Here is a 17,850-nt window from a genome sequence, read left to right on the forward strand (position 1 = left end):
ACGGTGTAGGTGATCTGGCTTCGTCCGAACGTTCACGTGGTTAAGTTGTCTGGAAGCCCTGTAAGTAGACAACCGGTACAGCATGGGTAATAGGTACCGTGTACTACAGTAAAGCACACAGAGTACCTGACCTGCGAAACGGAGGTCGGCACTTAGCCGAGCCCGATGCGCCGTGCCTGATGCGGCAAGGTTCCTTACAGGGCCGGCCTAGCCGGGGAAAGGTGGACCTCTTGTCAGCACCCCTCTAGGAAAGTGCCGTAGGTTGCCGGGCGGCGATTCGGATTTCTCAAATTGGACACGTCGTCGCACATGGACATTTCCCAGAGCAGAGGTTGAGGGCCGAAATCCTGTTTCCAAATCCCATTCCACTCTCTCACGTCAACGTCTTTTCTCGCCAAATACGCTCATTGGGCTCCCTTTCCCCCATGGTCTTGACATAATTGCTCTCGTTTCTTGCATACGGAACGCTGCACGTGGTGGATCTGCAGGATCAATCCAATCTTTTGGACGGTCGATTTTGTCCTTCGTTGACAGGAGCGGCTTCTTCCCGAGTTTGCGAAGTCGACAGCGCCCTGCTGCCCCCCGGGGGCCCCCGACGCCCGCACACAATGGAAAACGCCTTTGCGAAGCCCATCGATGAGGTGCTCGGCGCCTTTGACGTGAATCCGAATACGGGGCTGACGGACGATCAAGTTGAGAGCCTACGAGCCAAGTACGGGAAGAATGGTATGCCTGGCACCCTGCCTCCGTTGGGTCCTTCTTACGGTTCTCCTGTCCCTCTTGGCTGACATCCCTCTCTTTCTCCCCTGGACCAGCGATCCCCGAAGAACCCCCAACCCCTCTCTGGGAGCTCATCCTGGAGCAGTTCAAAGACCAGCTGGTCCTGATCCTGCTCGGGTCCGCCGCCGTCTCGTTCGTCCTTGCGCTCTTCGAGGAAGAAGGCGGATGGAGCGCCTTCGTCGACCCAATTGTCATCCTCGCCATCCTGATCCTCAATGCCGTCGTCGGAGTGTCGCAGGAGAGCAGCGCCGAGAAGGCCATCGCCGCCCTGCAGGAGTACTCGGCCAACGAGGCCAACGTGCTGCGCAATGGCCAGATCCACCGCGTCAAGGCCGAAGACCTCGTTCCCGGAGACATCGTCGACGTTGCCGTGGGCGCCCGCGTCCCGGCCGATTGCCGGCTCATCGCCATCGAGAGCAACACCTTCGCCGTCGACCAGGCGATCCTCACCGGCGAAAGCGAAAGCGTCGGCAAGGACTGCCGCGCCGTGGTCGGCGAAGACAAGGCCGTGCTCCAGGACCAGGTCAACATGCTCTTCTCGGGCACCACCGTTGTTACTGGCCACGCCAAGGCCGTGGTGGTGCTCACCGGCTCCAAGACGGCCATTGGAGATATCCACGAGAGCATCACGGCCCAGATCTCGGAGCCCACGCCCTTGAAGCAGAAGCTCAACGACTTTGGCGACCGTCTCGCCAAGGCCATCACCGTCATCTGCGTGCTCGTCTGGCTCATCAACATCCCTCACTTCAGTGACCCCAGCCACGGAAACTGGACCAAGGGTGCCATCTACTACCTCAAGATCGCCGTCTCGCTCGGCGTCGCCGCCATCCCGGAGGGTCTGGCCGTCGTAATTACCACCTGCCTCGCCTTGGGAACCCGCAAGATGGCGGCCAAGAACGCGGTGGTCCGCAGCTTGCCTTCGGTCGAGACGCTCGGAAGCTGCAGCGTCATCTGCTCCGACAAGACGGGCACCTTGACCACGAACCAGATGAGCGTGAACAAGATCGTCTATCTGAGCGGCGACGGGACTGGCCTCGAGGAGCTGGAAGTAGAGGGCACCACGTTTGATCCTCGTGGCGACATCAAGCACAACGGCAAGGTGATCGTGGACCTCGCCCAGGATTCTGCCACGGTCCGCCAGATGACCGAGGTGGCCGCTCTCTGCAACGACGCGCGTCTCGACTATCACCCGCACTCGGCCACCTACACCAACGTTGGCGAGCCGACCGAGGGTGCCCTCCGTGTCATGGTGGAGAAGATTGGTCCCTGTGCGCCCGAGAGCGCCCAACCTCAGGATCGCGTGCACTACGCCAGCGCCTGGTATGAGAAACAGTACAAGCGCCTGGCCACCTACGAGTTCTCCCGCGACCGCAAGAGCATGTCGGTTCTGGTCCAGGCCGGGAACAAGCAGGAGCTCTTCGTCAAGGGGGCGCCCGAGTCCATCATCGAGCGCTGCACCCACGCGCTGCTTGGGCGTGACGGCAAGAAGGTCCCTCTGGATCTCAAGATGCTCAATCTTTTGCTGAAGGAGGTGGTCAATTACGGAAACCAGGGCCTGCGTGTCATGGCTCTGGCTCGCCGCGATCAGGTCCCGAATGACCCCTTGCTTCGCACTGCCAAGTCTACCGCCGACTATGCCGCTCTGGAGCAGAACCTCACCCTTCTTGGTCTCGTCGGCATGCTGGATCCTCCGCGCCCCGAGGTGCCCGCTGCCATCCAGAAGTGCAAGGACGCGGGCATCCGCGTCATCGTCGTCACGGGCGATAACCGCAACACGGCCGAGACGATCTGCCGTCAGATTGGCGTGTTCGGTCCCGACGAGGACCTGACCGGCAAGAGCTTCACCGGCCGCGAATTCGATAGTCTCAGCCCGGCCGAGCAGCTCGAGGCAGCCAAGAACGCCTCGTTGTTCTCGCGGGTCGAGCCCGCCCACAAGTCGAAGCTGGTGGACCTTCTTCAATCCCTCGGCGAGGTGGTTGCCATGACTGGCGACGGCGTCAACGACGCCCCCGCGCTCAAGAAGGCCGACATTGGCGTGGCCATGGGCTCCGGTACCGACGTCTCCAAGCTCGCCGCCGACATGGTCCTCGCCGACGACAACTTTGCCACCATTGGCGTCGCCATCGAGGAGGGCCGGTCCATCTACAACAACACGCAGCAGTTCATACGGTATCTGATCTCGTCCAACATTGGCGAGGTGGTGTCCATCTTCCTGACCGCCGCGCTGGGCATGCCCGAGGCGCTGATCCCGGTCCAGCTCCTCTGGGTCAACCTGGTGACGGACGGCCTGCCCGCCACGGCGCTGTCCTTCAACCCGCCTGACAACGACATCATGCGCCGCCAGCCGCGCAAGCGCGACGAGGCGCTCATCGGGGGGTGGCTCTTCTTCCGGTACCTGGTCATCGGCACCTACGTCGGGCTGGCCACCGTCGCGGGATATGCTTGGTGGTTCATGTTTTACTCGGGCGGGCCGCAGATCAGCTTTCATCAGCTGTCCAACTTCCACCGCTGCGCTGTAGACTTCCCAGAGATTGGGTGCGCTATGTTCACCAACGACATGGCCAAGTCCGGGTCGACCGTGTCGCTGTCGATCCTGGTCGTGATTGAGATGTTCAATGCCATGAACGCCCTCTCGTCGAGCGAGTCGCTCTTGACGCTGCCCATCTGGAAGAACATGGTCCTGGTCTACGCGATCGCGCTCTCCATGGCCCTGCACTTTGCCCTGCTCTACATCCCGTTCTTGCAGACGCTCTTTTCGATCCTGCCGCTCAACTGGGCCGAGTGGAAGGCGGTGCTGGCCATCAGCGCGCCCGTCATGTGAGCACCCCGTGCCCTTCTCCCTTTTTGTCTTGACGTTTGCTAACCATAGTTCAGTCTCATCGATGAGGGTCTCAAGTCCATCGAGCGGGCGTTCTTCATCCAGAGCACCACGAGCACGAAGACCACGGTGCCCAAGGCGAAGAAGGAGCAGTAGAGTAGACTATGCCTGGCGTACATATAGAGACGCTTTCCATGGCGGGCCACTTGGACATTGTATACTATAACAACAATACATACCCTGGGTTGATTTCTCTAGAGCGAGACCACACGATGCATGCTTGTCAGGCGGGTGCTTTCTTGTCATGTTGTTGATTTGAAATTGATCACCGTCTCGCGATGTGTATGGCATACGCATGCTCATATCCACCCAGCCCGACCTGCCCGCCCAAGGGTCTCATGCCGTCCACCCCTCCCCCTCCAAAAAACGCCGACACACCCGTCTAATCCTGCCGCCCCTTCAACAGCCGCTTCGTCACCTTGTCCTTTTCAATGATGTAGACGTGGGCACCCCAGCCGGACAGGGCATCGCGGTCGACAGCGTTGAGCAGCGCCTGTGAGATGGTCTCGAAGAGCTCATCCGGGCCCTGGGGTAAGCGTGTCAGCAAGCATGCAGGCATCCCAGCCAGGCCAACAGGCGTCGCCATCACCGTCATCATCATAACGAAAGTGAAGGAAAGAAAACGACGGTCAAGCAAAGGGACAAGCTCACCAAATCCGGCTCCCACAGACTCTCGCACATGCCAAACAATTGATCCGTCGCCGTCCCGCTCACGATAAAGTCCTTTGCAAAGTCGATGCACCCGATGGAATCGAACCCGCAGATGAAGGGCTTGCCCGTCTTGGGCTCCAGCCCGGCCACCACGGGGCTGACGAACCAGGGGCCGAAGCGGCGCTCGTAAAGCGAGCTGCTGACGAGGTTGGCAAACGTGCGCGGGGCGATGTGCCGCTCCTCCCGGAGGCGGTACATGTTGACCTTGTACCGGAACAGGTCCGACACGGTGGTCACGTCGGTGGCGAGGCCCGTCAGGCCGAGGAAGACGTGGTCGCCGTACTGGAAGATCTTGGGGAAGTTGTTGGAGACGGTGAGGGCCTGCAGGCCGAGGCGCAGGTCGCAGGCGATGGCCACGCAGTCCTTGCCGACCATGGCAACGCAGGCGCCGCCGTCTGTGGAGGGGGTGGGGGAGGGGCGTGTGAGCATTGATCGTCCAAGCGGTCAGGAGAAGAAGAGGATGGGGAGGAGACGGAGAGGTGGTGGTTTCGTACTTATTGAGAAGGGGGATGGCTGTTCGTGACGATGGTTAGCGGGCAAGTCCGTCGTCGGGCACAGGGAGGAGCATGATTGCCGGTGGAATGCGGAACATACCATCTTGGAGATGTGCGGTTGCGGATGTGCTGTAGACGGCGGTTGTGATGGTCTAGGAAAGCGGTGCTCTCACTGGGGTCGGGTAGTAGGTAGGTAGGTGGGTAGGTAGGTGACGGGTTGGGGTGGCCTCGAGGTGGTGGGAACGCCGATGAATGGTTCCGGGTCGCTGGGGAGGGCCTTGGGATCGGTCGGCGAAGGGGAGTCTCGGCGTGGTTGGCGCTTGTTGCAAAAGAGGTCCGATGTGGAAGATGATTCGGGTCGTTCTCCAGGTTGTTTGGTGCCGGCCTGAACAACAACTGCAGCCTCTCTGGTCGCGATGGGGTTCCGTTGCGTTGGAGCTCCAGCAGCTAACAGGCTGAAGCAGCTGGCGCGGCTCTCCCGCCTGGAGGTCCCGGTGCTGGGATCCCAGGATTGGAAGGCGGTATGATGATTGTGGGCCCGCCTGGCTGTGTGGGGCTGCCCCTCCATGGGAGCGTCAACCCAGGCTCCAACCATCAAGGTGGACGGCCAGCTCCAGGCCAACGCGAATGACGACTTGTCTGTTGCGTTCCACCAAGTTCGATGCCCTTGACTTCAAGTCAGCGGGACGTCTACGGTTTTGGCAACGCAATCCCGGGCCCTGTGAAATAGCCATCTATTGATCGTCCTTCCTAACGGCTGGAGCTTCAAGCACGGTCGCCGAACCTCTCCCCCGCCGGCCGCCGCCGCCGTCCCCATCCCCGCCGTCTGCATCTCGGTCTATCCCCTGCTCCAACAAGGCGTCCCGGTGTTTACCATCGAGCTTGACCTCCCTTCTGTGCTAGGTCACCCAAACATACCTATCAAAAAAAAAAATACTGCTTGTCTGGAAAGACGAACGGCTCGTCGTCTCTACGCCATCCTTCTCATTTCGTAGCGCTCGATATTGAACCTTACGAGAACCCCATTGCCTTTCCTCCAACACCAACCCCCCCCCCCCCCCCCTCCTACCGCAATGTCCACACACGTGGAGGTCGTCGCAAGTGACCTGAGGCGAGCCAAAGTCAAGGTCACACCAGGCACATATATGGTCGACGTGCTAGGCGAAGCTTGCAAGAAGCTGAATCTGAACAGCGACAAGTATGAGCTCAAGTAAGTTGGAACCCCTCCGCCATCGTTTTCTGGCACTAGCTAATGACGTGGGTGCAGGTACAAGCAGAAGCTGGTCGACCTGTCTGGACCGTTTCGGACATCGGGCCTAGGTCCTGGCGCCAAACTCGAGCTCGTGCAAAAGTCCAAGAGCGCCTCCATCGTATCAATTGCCCTCGACGTGAACGGTCAGCGCTATGTCAAAAAGCTCCCGAGCGACATGACCCTGTGGCAAGTCATGCGCCAATTTGAAACCGCCGAGAAGAGCCTGATCATCACAGGGAGGGGAGTGCCCGTCGGCACGAACACTGGTCAGCTCTACTACGAAGCCCCTGTGGTGAACATTATGGGCCGCGAGTACTCTGCTTTGGAAGACCTGCAGAAAACGCTGTCCCAGTGTGGTGTCAACTCTGGCAGCATGGTATTGAGGGTTTCGTTCAAACAAAGCGAAAAGACCCTCTACGATGCGATGCAAGAAATCGGCCAGTACCTAAAGGATGTCGAGCCCGACCAAGCACCAGCCGTGGAAAAGACGCAGCCGCCGTCCAGCTCAGGTACCGATAAGACTCCGACACACACCGCGCTCTCGGCAGAAACGTCGCGGTCAGAACCTGCGGCAGCAACTAGCACCAATGACGAGCAGGAACCAAGCACAGGCGGGAAACCGAGTACAGGGGGCAGCGAGGCCATGGACGTTGACTCCCCCCTCTCTCCTGCTTCTACGCCTGCGATTATCGATCCTCTCCAGCCCACCAACATCTTCTCGGCTCCCTCCTCGGCAACCCCCGTCGCCGCGCACATCCAAGAAGACGATTCCATCTACGAACCCACCATCGCCCACGCTCAGCTCCGTCAGCAACAGCTGCAAAAACGAGCGCAAAACACTCGACTCAAATCGGACGAAGAACTCGCTGCCGAAGCGGCCGAGGAAGCCGCCAAGCTCGCCCAAATCACCAAGGTCGAAGTCAAGATCCGCTTCCCCGACCAGACCTCGGCCGTGTGGACTCTTACGCCAGAGAAGACGGGCGCGTTTCTGTATCAGGCCATCCGCGGTGTCATGAGCCACCCGGAAGCGCGCTTCAAGCTCATCTTGCCCGGGCCCAAGACGGTGATTCACGAAGACGACAAGAGGTTGATCGCAGGATACAGGCTCAAGGGCCGCGAAATGCTGCACCTGTTGTGGGAGGAGGATGTCCCACCCACCGTGCGGCGCGAGCCGTTCCTTCAAGGGAGCGTGGCGAGCAAGGCGAGGGAGATTGTAGTTCCCGAGATCCCGAAGGAGGGGCCTGATGAGGAGGAGGAAGTCGTGGCTGGGCCGTCGGTCAAGCAGGCTAAACAGGATAAGGGGAGGGGCGGCGGAAGCTCGATGGACTCGGAAGCTGTTAAGAAGAAGTTGAGTCGGTTCCTGGGGTTGGGGAAGAAGTGATGGCAGGAATGGAGTAGTGTTGGGTTCGTTTGCGAAGGAAATAGGGCGTTTCGGTTGACGATGGAGAGGGCAAGCACAAACCACCGCCAGATCCTTTCTAGGCCATGCCATCTACCCACACCGGCCCCCTGAACCGTAAGAAATCGAATGGACGACCGACAATTCACCAAAGCTCTGCCGACACACAGGTGAAAATGTCACGATGCTTGTGAACACTGCCAATGGCATATGCCATTGTTGTATCCAAAATATCAAATACCTCAGAGTTTTTTGTTTTGTAGCATTGTAACTCGATGAGACAATACACTGTCGCCACAGCCAGGACCGTGTCCACCCGTCGAGCCATGCCCCAAGTTCCTGGGTGGGTTTAGTGACCGGCACGCCTCGACTCGACGATAACGCGCTGGAGCTCCTCGACCTTGGCCTTGGCCCGTCCGAACGTCCCGAGCTGTATTATGGCACAAGAAAGCGTCAGCTTGATTCGCGACGCTGTTTATCCTCAGGCGTCGCGGGAGGATTGTGTAAAGCATCTCAGGCCAGGGCATACCTTGCGCTTGGAGTACTTGCGAGCGCGCTTGTCCTTGCCGTTGCGGAGAAGTTCGATGACACGGCGCTCGTAGGGGGCGAGGCTATTTGTCGCAAGGAGAAAAGAGGGAGCTTGGTATTAGCAGGAGATTTCGGGCAGGGCTCAGCTGTGCGATGGATGTGCATCCAATGTTGATTCCTCCTTCTTCTTTGCGTGTTGTGTCCCTCCTCTTTCTCCCGCCTCTCCGATTCTCCCTCGCGGGGAGATATTGGCGCTACCGCCACGGATATCGACCCGTCGTCGGAGCGCGGTAGACCATCCACCTCGTGCCATTTCTCATTCCTCTGGGTAAAAGAAAGGAAGATGGTTGCAAAACTCACCCGGCAACCTCCCTGACGATGCCCCGGACAAACTGCGTCCGCTTGCTCGCCTTGCCCTTCTGCTTTGACGGCAACGGCTTGGTGACGCGGGCGGTGGTTTTCTGTTAAACGGGTGAGATACCATCAAAGGCTAGCCTATCCAGGTTTGTTGGGAATTCCATTTCCCCTTTGCCGTATTTGCCATCTTTTCTGCTTCTCGCGCCTTGTTGGTTCCCCCAGAGAGAGAGAGAGAGAGATGGAGAGAGGGGGGGGACAGAGTCAGAGAGAGGTGGGAAAACAAAAGGAAACAACAGAACTGGGATTGAGGAGATGCTCGCTAGATACAGGCTTGGAGAACAACAGGAAGAGCAACAACGGCTACCTAGCACCGATCGACACGTCCGACCGACCTGGGAGAGATTCTGGATTGTGGGATGTATCATGGAGCCGCACGTACGTGGCCCTTGTTGAGACCTGAGGCAAGGCCCGTCTTCTCAGCCTTCTCGGCAGCCATGTTTATCGGGCGATCGGCGCTGGTGGGCCTGGTCTTGTCGTCGTCGTTATCAAAGGGTCCCCGGTTCGTTGGGTCTGTCGCTGGCGCGGAAAGTGGAGATGTGGTTGATTTTGGAATCGACCAGGATCCTGTGGGTTTTGTGCTTTTGGGAAAGTTGTGGGGGTGGCTGGAGATATGAATATGTGGCTTGTTTTGATGGCCAATGTGTGGCGTTTCATAATGTCCTCGACCGACAAGCACCAAGGACATAGCAGAGCACATACAACAGTATATGACTTGCATAGTCACGATATCGAAATATATATACATCATTGTCGATTCCTAACGCCTCTTGACTTCTAACCTGTTTCGCACTTTCAGCCCCTCATGGCTTCCTCATACACGCTTGCATCCACAAACGTCTCCAACTCCGCTTTTGTAAACGGCCTCCTCCTGTCAGCTCTGGCGAGGTACTCATCTTCCAGTTGGATGAAATCGACCAGGTTCTTGTCCAACTTTCCCGGCCCCCACACGTGGTCCTCCCACACGCTTTGAAGGACAGGAACATCCACCTGGATCGTACGCGCCACAAAATCGTATACCTTATCCGGGGTATTTCTATACACGTCGTACGTTTTGTTCAGGGCGCGGACGTACCGTACAATCTTCTGGCGGGTTTGTGGATTGCGGAGCTTCTGCCGCGTCGAGTAGAGACCGTAGACAGAACGGTAAGCTGTAGCGTTTTTGAAAATGGCCGCGTTGTCGGTGCCCAATGCCCGGATTCCCAGCTCAACCGATGTTTCCCACATACCAATTGCATCGATGGCGCCGCTCCTAAGCCGCTCTGGTAACGTGTCGGCGCCACAGGGTGCGCGCATACAGTAATTAGCATAGACCGTGGTGTATCCATCCAATACGCCGACGCTCGCAAGCAGGCGATGCACAAAGACCTCGGCAGAAGTGGTCGGGATGGTTCCGATGCGCTTGCCCCTGAGGTCGGTGAGCTTGGTGATACCTGCGGCCTTGTTGGCAACAAGACGGTAGGTGACTTCAAGGATGATCCCGATGAGCCGTGGATCCCTGTTTTCAACATAGTTCTTGAGCCCCTGAGTCACAGCGTGGGCAGCCAGGTCGATGCTGGTGTTCTGCAAGCTGTGGGCACCCCCATTGATAACCGTTACGGCGTCGAGATCATAATAGTTGCTGGCGTATCGAAGCGGTGTATGCTCAATCCATAATATGACGCAGGCCACGTTCAAGGAGTAAACCAAGCAGGGAAAGACTGAAAAGAGGAGAACCAAACCCTCAGGAGCCCTCATGTTCTAAGATAAGCAAAGGCACGAGATTTGTGTCAGATGGCAGATATGGTCGGGCAAGGCCTGTTCTCGTGGCGGATCAGAGAGAACTGCTGATGTGTTGGTTGAAGGAAAAGCAAAAGAGATGCCAACGCGAACGAGCGACTAAATACTTGCTGGGAGCGTCTAGGGCTTACGAGGTCCTTATCAGGAGTTTTCCCCTCGGTGGGTATGTCAAACGGTCCCTTGGGCGGTGCCTAGACTGTACTTTGCTACGGCATCAGAGTAACAGGCGCCCAGATCGATCGAGTTCCAGGTAGCTGTGATCACGGAGCTTGGGCATGCCTGGGGCACGTCGATTCACTGAATTCTCCCGTCCGCATCGGCTGAACAAAAATGGTGCCTGGAAGACAAATGAACTGTGCATCGGCCATATTTGGCAGGTAACAGGCGAGACGAGGCAATTGTTTCTGGTTCGTGCTACATGAATACATTGTCACTCACTGCGACCAGCATCATAGATTACCGGTGTGTCTCGGCGTTAGCTGATGAGTTTCGCAGCTCCTATTCACCTACTCCGCATGAAGACCATGATGCCTACAGTCATTGGGCTAAAAGGAGTCCCGACCTCTTCGTCCTGGCTTAGGATTGTTTGGACTTTTGCCAGGTTCTTTGCCGGATCCGCTACCAACCACGCTTCCTGCCGTCAACCTGGCCCTCCGACTGCTCCTATGAACGCCGGCGCACCGTGGATGCGAAGACGTGATTCCGGAATAGCTACACCGATCCTTATTCTACAAGGCATACTCTGGGAATTGGAGCAAGCCCGTGAAGATATCAGGTTCCTTCATTGCACAATGCGCGCCATATTCCTTGACGACGGATAATACTATGGTTTTGGTAACTCCCCTGCTATGCTTGTGAAAGATAGGCCTGCGTTTCGAACAGTAGGCCTTCGTTTCAGTCAGCGCAACTAGACCTTATTAGATGAGGTATCTTGCTTCTGTCATTGAGCATGCATATTGTTTTGCAGCAAATAGCATTTGCCGGCGGCGCCAACAGGTATTCCACAGGCTTACTATTACTCATAAGGGTCATGTCGCACCCCAGCACACATTTGCTATTAATGTAATCCCAACCGTCTTGGTTCCCTTCGGGATAATAGAGGAGATACCTTGAATCTAACGTGCCTAGATCTAGAATGTTTTTGAGTATCCCTGACGCTACCCAACCCATCTGCCGACATAGGTGTTTAGTCACTCCATCTACCCTACCGAGTTATGTACGATAAGCTACCCAGTTTGTGGCTCAGACCCGAGACCTGCATTCCACCTAAGCTCTCGTCAGCAACACGCCATTTCCAATCATCATCCTTTTTCTGTAACATACACCTTCGGTTCTATGGGCTTGAATGACTGTCACATTATCATACTCTTCATAGGTATGTACATGAGTCTGCCGTCGCGAGGTCCTGGCACGAGATGGAGTCTCAGTTGCAGATCTAACTGGTAAAGGATGATCAACCTCCTGGACGAGCACTTTATCAACGCATGCTTATACTTTAGAGAGTTGGGTCGCCTTGGAAGGCCAGGCTTTAGGAGTCACTCGCTGTTATGGAACCGACCTCTAGCAGTAACCATAGGAGACGTATCTGATCTGTGTCGAGCAAAGCCAACCGCCTCCCTTCAAATGGTTTTATCAGGCACTTGTAGAATTGTCAAAATGTGATTGAAGGAAAACTCGGCATGGTTCGCCGTTGTAATCGAAATAGGTTCGGATTTGACCTCATGGTTCGTCGAAGCAAAACATTTACGAAGGGTTCTTCGTAACCATCCGCTGCTACTCGGCCGTTGCCGAAGTAGGGCTGGTAGTGAGCTTTTTGAAATCGAACCTTTTTGAGCAGTTGACTCTTTCGAAAAGATGCTGGAGCTCGGAGCTCGACAGTCTCTAATGCTGATGTCTTTTGTATGCATTCTATTGCTCCTACATGAAACGGTTTAAACCCCTCTTGTTTGGATTTATTTCAAGGTGCGTTGCCCAACATGTCTTTGTAAAACGCAACTAAGAATGAAAGGAAGGTCCCGTGATGGAAATGGGTTGAAAAGGACCCTTGGGGCTGGTAGGATTTAAAGTTTACTCTCCCTAGATTTCCGCATGTCTGCTAGATACCTGAAACCTACAACTCCTCCTTGAACCACATCACAGGCAGCTCCGAGATCTCATCCGACAACAACACTAACACGATGTTTTCCGTCAATCTCATGCTCGTCCTTGCGGCAATGACAACCCTCGCTGCGGCCGCAGTCCCTCAGTTCTGCCGCTACCCTGACGGCTTTACGGTCCAAAGCTTCGCGGTGTTTACTCCGAAGGACGAGAATGAGCCCACCGACATCAAGTTCCGCTACATCGACGAAACCACTCACCTCGATGTTAACTGTATCTACAATGGTACTCAGCCCAACATCAATTCCGACGGGGAGTTACCTCGCTACCTCTGCGACTTCAGGCACGTCCAATTTACCTGGGATGCCCGAAAGGGAAACCTAACTATGTTCGAGAGGCTGTGCTACCTCGAGGATCAGCAGTGAGTTGCCCACAGTTAACACACTGCCTTGGTCATGAGCGATGTTGACAGGAAATCTAGGAAGATGCATTACGATGCAATCGGCTGGGTCGAGCCGAAGCTTGACTGCTGCAAGTCAACGAACCCTGAGGGCATGCGGTGTGTGTCAACCACGGATGTTATCAGTGGCTTCTTTACCGACAAGGCAGAGTCGCCAGAGGTGGACAACATTTGATCAAGAATTCGGCACAAACGCTCCGATATGGAAAGGATTGGCACCCACGGCACCAGCAGGTCTTCACTGCAGAAGTGGAACGGGAAGAAGAATCTAAGGATGCCATGGATGAACTTGAAGAAACACTTGCAACACAAGCATGGCGTCTGAGAGGAGTCTTGTTATGTGAATCAGAGCATTGTCGTCAACGTAAACACTGCATTGTGCGTTTGTGACCTTCTTTGTAGTATAGACCTCGGAATGTCATCGCCCAGAAGTTGTAAACTTCCCAGTGATGAACGCTCCGCAAAGTCCCTTTGTATGGTCCCGTGAGCCGCATGGAAAGGGAGGTCCTAGGTTATTACTTTATGGATCCTCCATCAGATTATGCTTCACGCGACTGTGGAAAAGTTCCTTGGTACCCACAGACCCAACCCTTTGCCAACCACATGTATGGATTCAAGGGCAAAAGAACAAGTATGCCTTGCTGTGTAAGTACCTATTTCTCTGAGGTGTGCGGACGACACCAGTTTCCTGGGCAGCAAACCAGGAAACAAAGCCAAACGAAAAAAAAGTATGCATGCGGGCAAGATGATTGACTCTGAAGGGCCTCGGAATGCCCGCATAGTCGTGTATATAAACCTCCATCATGTCCGCCATGACTGCAGACACGGAACCTCCAACTTTTCTTCCAGTTATTCTTTCGTTGCCAGGCCGTGTTCCAAGAAGAACAAGATCATCATATTCCACTGCACTACCGGCATGTTCCACTTCCCGCTCATCCTCGCCCTCATGGCCATGGCAAGCCTCGCCACGGGCGGCCTTGCAAATCCGCTTTCGTCCCACAATGCCACCAACTCAGTCCACGAGTGCCAGGCATGCAAAGTACCCGAGAACGGATTCTATATCCGCGATCTCCAGACATGGACTCCGGAGGGAGCTCCCACCTTCGCCCACTTCCGCTACGTCCGCTGGATCGATGACTTCACGCGCCTCCATACTGAATGCTATGGATGGGACATGAACATCGCACATGAGTGGGACCCGGGTCGCTTTGTTTGCAGAAACAAGCACATCCACTTCGGTTGGAATGTCCAAAATGGTAGCCTCACCCTGTACGAGAGGCTTTGTCCCAACGAGGACCAGGAGTAAGTCACGGGTAACCATATAACGAAATGTTCGCCTTAATCCGTGCTAACAGGAACGTTAGGACGTATTACGACGTGGTTGGCCTGGTCAAGCCGGACAAGATTGAATGCCACAAGGAGAAGACGCCCAAGGGAACACGCTGCTATGCGTATCCAACCACTATGGAGGCGCGGTTTACCGACAAGAGGGTGTCCCAGGACATTCCCGAAGATCTGATCAAGGCATATCAAGACGCGCAGAGTCAAATCTAATTTTGGGGAATGTTAGAGTGGAGATGGGCACTCAAGGGCACCCGTTCATCATCGGGGCTCAAGTCTGACAAGCGATGAGTTTCGGGATGGCGATACTGAGCGGGAGTTTCCAATGAAATGGAAGGGGGGAGGGGAGAAAGGGTTCGTTAGAGAGACTCCAATGAAGATGTAGAGTGCCTTTTCATGCAATACGCAATGAAGTCTATTTGCTGGCGGGGTTGAAGACTGGACTGAGTTGGGTTGTGCTTTGAGAGGAGGTTGCTTGAAGGTTGACGACCTGGAAGAGTGGGGCAACCGCATCACAGAGGTTAGTTGGGTGTAACCTGTAACCTTGTTGATGACCGCCAAGACCTTGAATCCCCATGCATCTTCCAACTTTCCACACTCTCGGGACCTGACAAGAACGGCGGTTCGCGAGTTTGATGCCGATTGCTTCGGCCATTTCCCGGCAGCCAGAGTCTTCCAAGAAAGAGTTGGAGATCTCCCGGATCGAGATCGGAGGCGCAGCCGTCGGGCCGGTCGCTTGTCTCGCTCGGCACATGACCTTGAACATGGTCACGCGATTCAACTGGCGAACTTGACCTCAACGCTTTTTGGCCGTGCAGCATCATCACCTTTGCATTTTGGAATCTCTCCTCTTCAAGATCCTTCCCATCATCTTGAACCTAACTGACAGTTTCTGGAGGCGCCATCATGCGCATGGAACCATGCGCCTTTTTACTTCACTCACCTTCTTCTGCCTCCTTCACGCCCCGGTACTAAGTGGCGCCCAGCTGGACCGAGAACCCCAACAGCGCCTCCAAACCCCGGACGACATCCATCATGACCGCCATCCTGGCCAACCAACGCCGGAGCCACAAGCGGCCAATCCAGGCGTATCGCTGCCTTTCTTCGCCTCCCTCGAGCGCGCTGCCCGCCTCGTCGACATCGCCTATTGCGTCGGCACGACGGGCATCTCGCCTCCCTTCTCGTGCGTCTCGCGATGCAAGGACTTTCCCTCGCTGCACCTAGAGCGCACCTGGAACACAGGCATCCTGATGAGCGACAGCTGCGGGTACATTGCCGTCGACCACGGGACCGGCGAAGGCGGCGGTGGGGGTGACGGCAAGGGCGAGCGGGAAATCATTGTCGCCTTCCGCGGCACTTACAGCATCACCAATACCATCGTCGACCTGAGCACCGTGCCGCAGGAGTACGTGCCGTATCCGGGGGACGGGGACGGGGACGACGACGATAAGGAACCGCCTCACCGCTGCCCCAACTGCACCGTCCACACCGGCTTCATGTCGTCCTGGCGCGCCGCCCGCGACATGGTCCTCCCGGCCCTGCACGCCGCTCGCGCCCGCCACAAGGGCTATCGCGTGCACCTGGTCGGCCACAGCCTGGGCGGCGCGGTCGCGGCCCTGGCGGCGCTCGAGCTGCGCCTGGGCCTGGGCTGGCGCGACGTCTACGTCACCACGTTTGGCGAGCCGCGCGTGGGGAACAAGGCGCTGGCGCGGTACATTGACGGCGCGTTTGGGCTCGACGGCTCGGCCCCGCCGGGCGAGGAGGCGCCGTACCGCCGGGTGACGCACGCGGGCGACCCGGTGCCGCTCTTGCCGCTGACGGAGTGGGGGTATCGGTCACATGCCGGGGAGGTGTACATTGAGAAGTCGGAGCTGCCTCCCGGGCCGCAGGATTTGCGGTTGTGTCAGGGGGATGCGGACCCGGAGTGCATGGCCGGGGCGGAGACGGAGGATTGGCTGGGCTGGGCGATGGGGTGGTTGGGAAGGGGCAGGAGGAAGTGGTGGTTAGGCGGCGGCGGCGGTAGCGGCGAGGAAGAGGAAGGGGAAGATGGCGGTGAGGTTGTGGTGGAAAAGGCGGGCGAAATGGGCCCACGAGGGTTCCCGGCGAGGTTGAAGCTGTGGCAGCTGCTTTTTGCGCATAGGGATTACTTTTGGAGACTGGGTCTCTGTCTCCCCGGGGGAGATCCGGTGGACTGGGGAAGGGAGAAGTACAACCTCACCAAGCCGGCGGATGACGGGCTCGAGTTTGGGGATCTTTGAGCGGGCATTGGGAGGCTTCTTTTCCGGGTCATGAACGGTCACTTTTTGAACAGCATAGCATCTGGCCACTTGCATGGAATGGCATGGCATGGCATGGTATGGCGTTGGGAGTTTGGGCGGTTGGTATGGTGGAATGAGGCTGGATTCTTAACAACGACAGCCTACGGAAAGCCTGGACCTAATGATAACCATTCGCGATTGTGACGACTGGCGGCGGTACGCAGTAACTCTTCTAAACCTGCCCGGGCGTTGAGCATTCCTTTGAGCGAACCTGTCGCAGCGAACGTCTCGAAATGAACGTCTCCAGCCGAGATCCCAAACGAGCATCACAGCGAAAAGGTCCCCCCCCCCCCCCCCCCCCCCGAATCCTAACGTTATTTCTTTTGACAGATCCCTGTTGTCCTATTTTTTTTCTTCATCGGCTCTCTTTCCCTTCTGGAACTTGATGACGGTGGAGAAGCGCTTCCTTCTGGAAGCCCAATCCGGCGACCCGGACACACGCTAAGCTAGGTAACCTCACACCAAGAGCCGTGGAGGGTCAGGCGCGTGACCGGTTTCCTATCGAGATGCGGAATTGCCGGTGGGGCTGGACATCAGATGAGGACGGGAGCGGAGCAGGGCAGGAGAATGAATGGTCGAACCAGATACTGCGTACGCAGTAGGTATATTTCCATGCACACGAACAGCAAGACAGGCAGCATCAGCAGCAGCAATGAAGTCTGGTCGAACCGTGATAGCGACGGCAAGCCTGGGGGCGATAACGACGCCTCAGGTCCAGCATTGGTGGATCCGGCCCGTGTGGATGAGATGCCGGGCCTTGGTTGTGCAACCAAATGAAGGCTCGAGTGAGGCTGTGCAGCGAGGCCCCGCTTCGAGGAATGATGAGCCCAGAGGAAGGCCGGCCCCCCCACCCTTTGGCCCAACGAGCGGCCGGGTTTTCGAGGCGAGAGGGCCCAGGCGGGCGGCTGCCGCTCACGACGGGAGCCTCATCAGCCGCCCGTCCTCCATCAATTCTAGCCGCTTCCATCGAGAGCTGTGCGTCCCCAGGACCCGCTTCCGTCCCTCTCTTGCTCCCGGTCATGATCCATTCAGGGACATCATCGTGTGCAACCAAAGCGGACTCCACTTCTCCATCGTTCATCCAACACTCGGGCGTCAAGGGCCAGGGCTGCCTGCCATGTGGTGTGTGTGCGTGCGTGCGTGCGCGCGCGCCGACGGAGCTCCCCGCGAAGGCTTCATTTTTGGGTGTTTCTTCTGCCCCTTCGTAGCGTCGCCACCCAAAGAACAAAAAGGGGTTCGGACCGCCGCGGGAACCGTGCCTCGTGACCACGAGAGCCAAGCTGGGCCTCTTCGCTGGGGAAGAGAGAAATAACTACTGCGTAACGTGATGTGAGGGCTGGCGTTGCTTATTCGCTCAGATCGGGAGAGAGAGGGATCAGAGCCAAACGCTGGCACAGCA

General features: G+C 56.8%; 5 protein-coding genes across 5 annotated transcripts; 3 read left to right on the forward strand and 2 right to left on the reverse strand.

The window, feature by feature from the left end:
• Positions 1–608: 608 nt before the first annotated feature.
• Positions 609–3,754, forward strand: VTJ83DRAFT_525 (uncharacterized protein; the record flags this gene model as incomplete). Its single annotated transcript, XM_071011829.1, has 3 exons — positions 609–726; positions 816–3,597; positions 3,655–3,754. The coding sequence occupies 3 exons, from the start codon at positions 609–611 to the stop codon at positions 3,752–3,754; spliced, it is 3,000 nt and encodes a 999-aa protein (XP_070869878.1).
• Positions 3,755–4,040: 286 nt separating this feature from the next.
• Positions 4,041–4,966, reverse strand: VTJ83DRAFT_526 (uncharacterized protein; the record flags this gene model as incomplete). The annotated part of the gene is made up of 4 exons (XM_071011840.1): positions 4,041–4,184; positions 4,310–4,764; positions 4,864–4,882; positions 4,964–4,966. The coding sequence occupies 4 exons, from the start codon at positions 4,964–4,966 to the stop codon at positions 4,041–4,043; spliced, it is 621 nt and encodes a 206-aa protein (XP_070869879.1).
• Positions 4,967–5,936: 970 nt separating this feature from the next.
• Positions 5,937–7,496, forward strand: VTJ83DRAFT_527 (uncharacterized protein; the record flags this gene model as incomplete). The annotated part of the gene is made up of 2 exons (XM_071011851.1): positions 5,937–6,073; positions 6,131–7,496. 2 exons carry the CDS (start codon positions 5,937–5,939, stop codon positions 7,494–7,496), a joined length of 1,503 nt encoding a protein of 500 aa, XP_070869880.1.
• Positions 7,497–7,863: 367 nt separating this feature from the next.
• VTJ83DRAFT_528 (60S ribosomal protein eL36) lies at positions 7,864–8,895 on the reverse strand (the record flags this gene model as incomplete). Its single annotated transcript, XM_071011862.1, has 4 exons — positions 7,864–7,944; positions 8,044–8,125; positions 8,403–8,503; positions 8,839–8,895. The coding sequence occupies 4 exons, from the start codon at positions 8,893–8,895 to the stop codon at positions 7,864–7,866; spliced, it is 321 nt and encodes a 106-aa protein (XP_070869881.1).
• Positions 8,896–15,053: 6,158 nt separating this feature from the next.
• VTJ83DRAFT_529 (uncharacterized protein) lies at positions 15,054–16,391 on the forward strand (the record flags this gene model as incomplete). Its single annotated transcript, XM_071011873.1, has 1 exon — positions 15,054–16,391. The coding sequence occupies one exon, from the start codon at positions 15,054–15,056 to the stop codon at positions 16,389–16,391; it is 1,338 nt and encodes a 445-aa protein (XP_070869882.1).
• Between the last annotated feature and the right edge of the window lie 1,459 nt (positions 16,392–17,850).

This window comes from Remersonia thermophila, chromosome 1 (assembly GCF_042764415.1).
Source record: "Remersonia thermophila strain ATCC 22073 chromosome 1, whole genome shotgun sequence".
Taxonomy (NCBI): domain Eukaryota; kingdom Fungi; phylum Ascomycota; class Sordariomycetes; order Sordariales; family Chaetomiaceae; genus Remersonia; species Remersonia thermophila.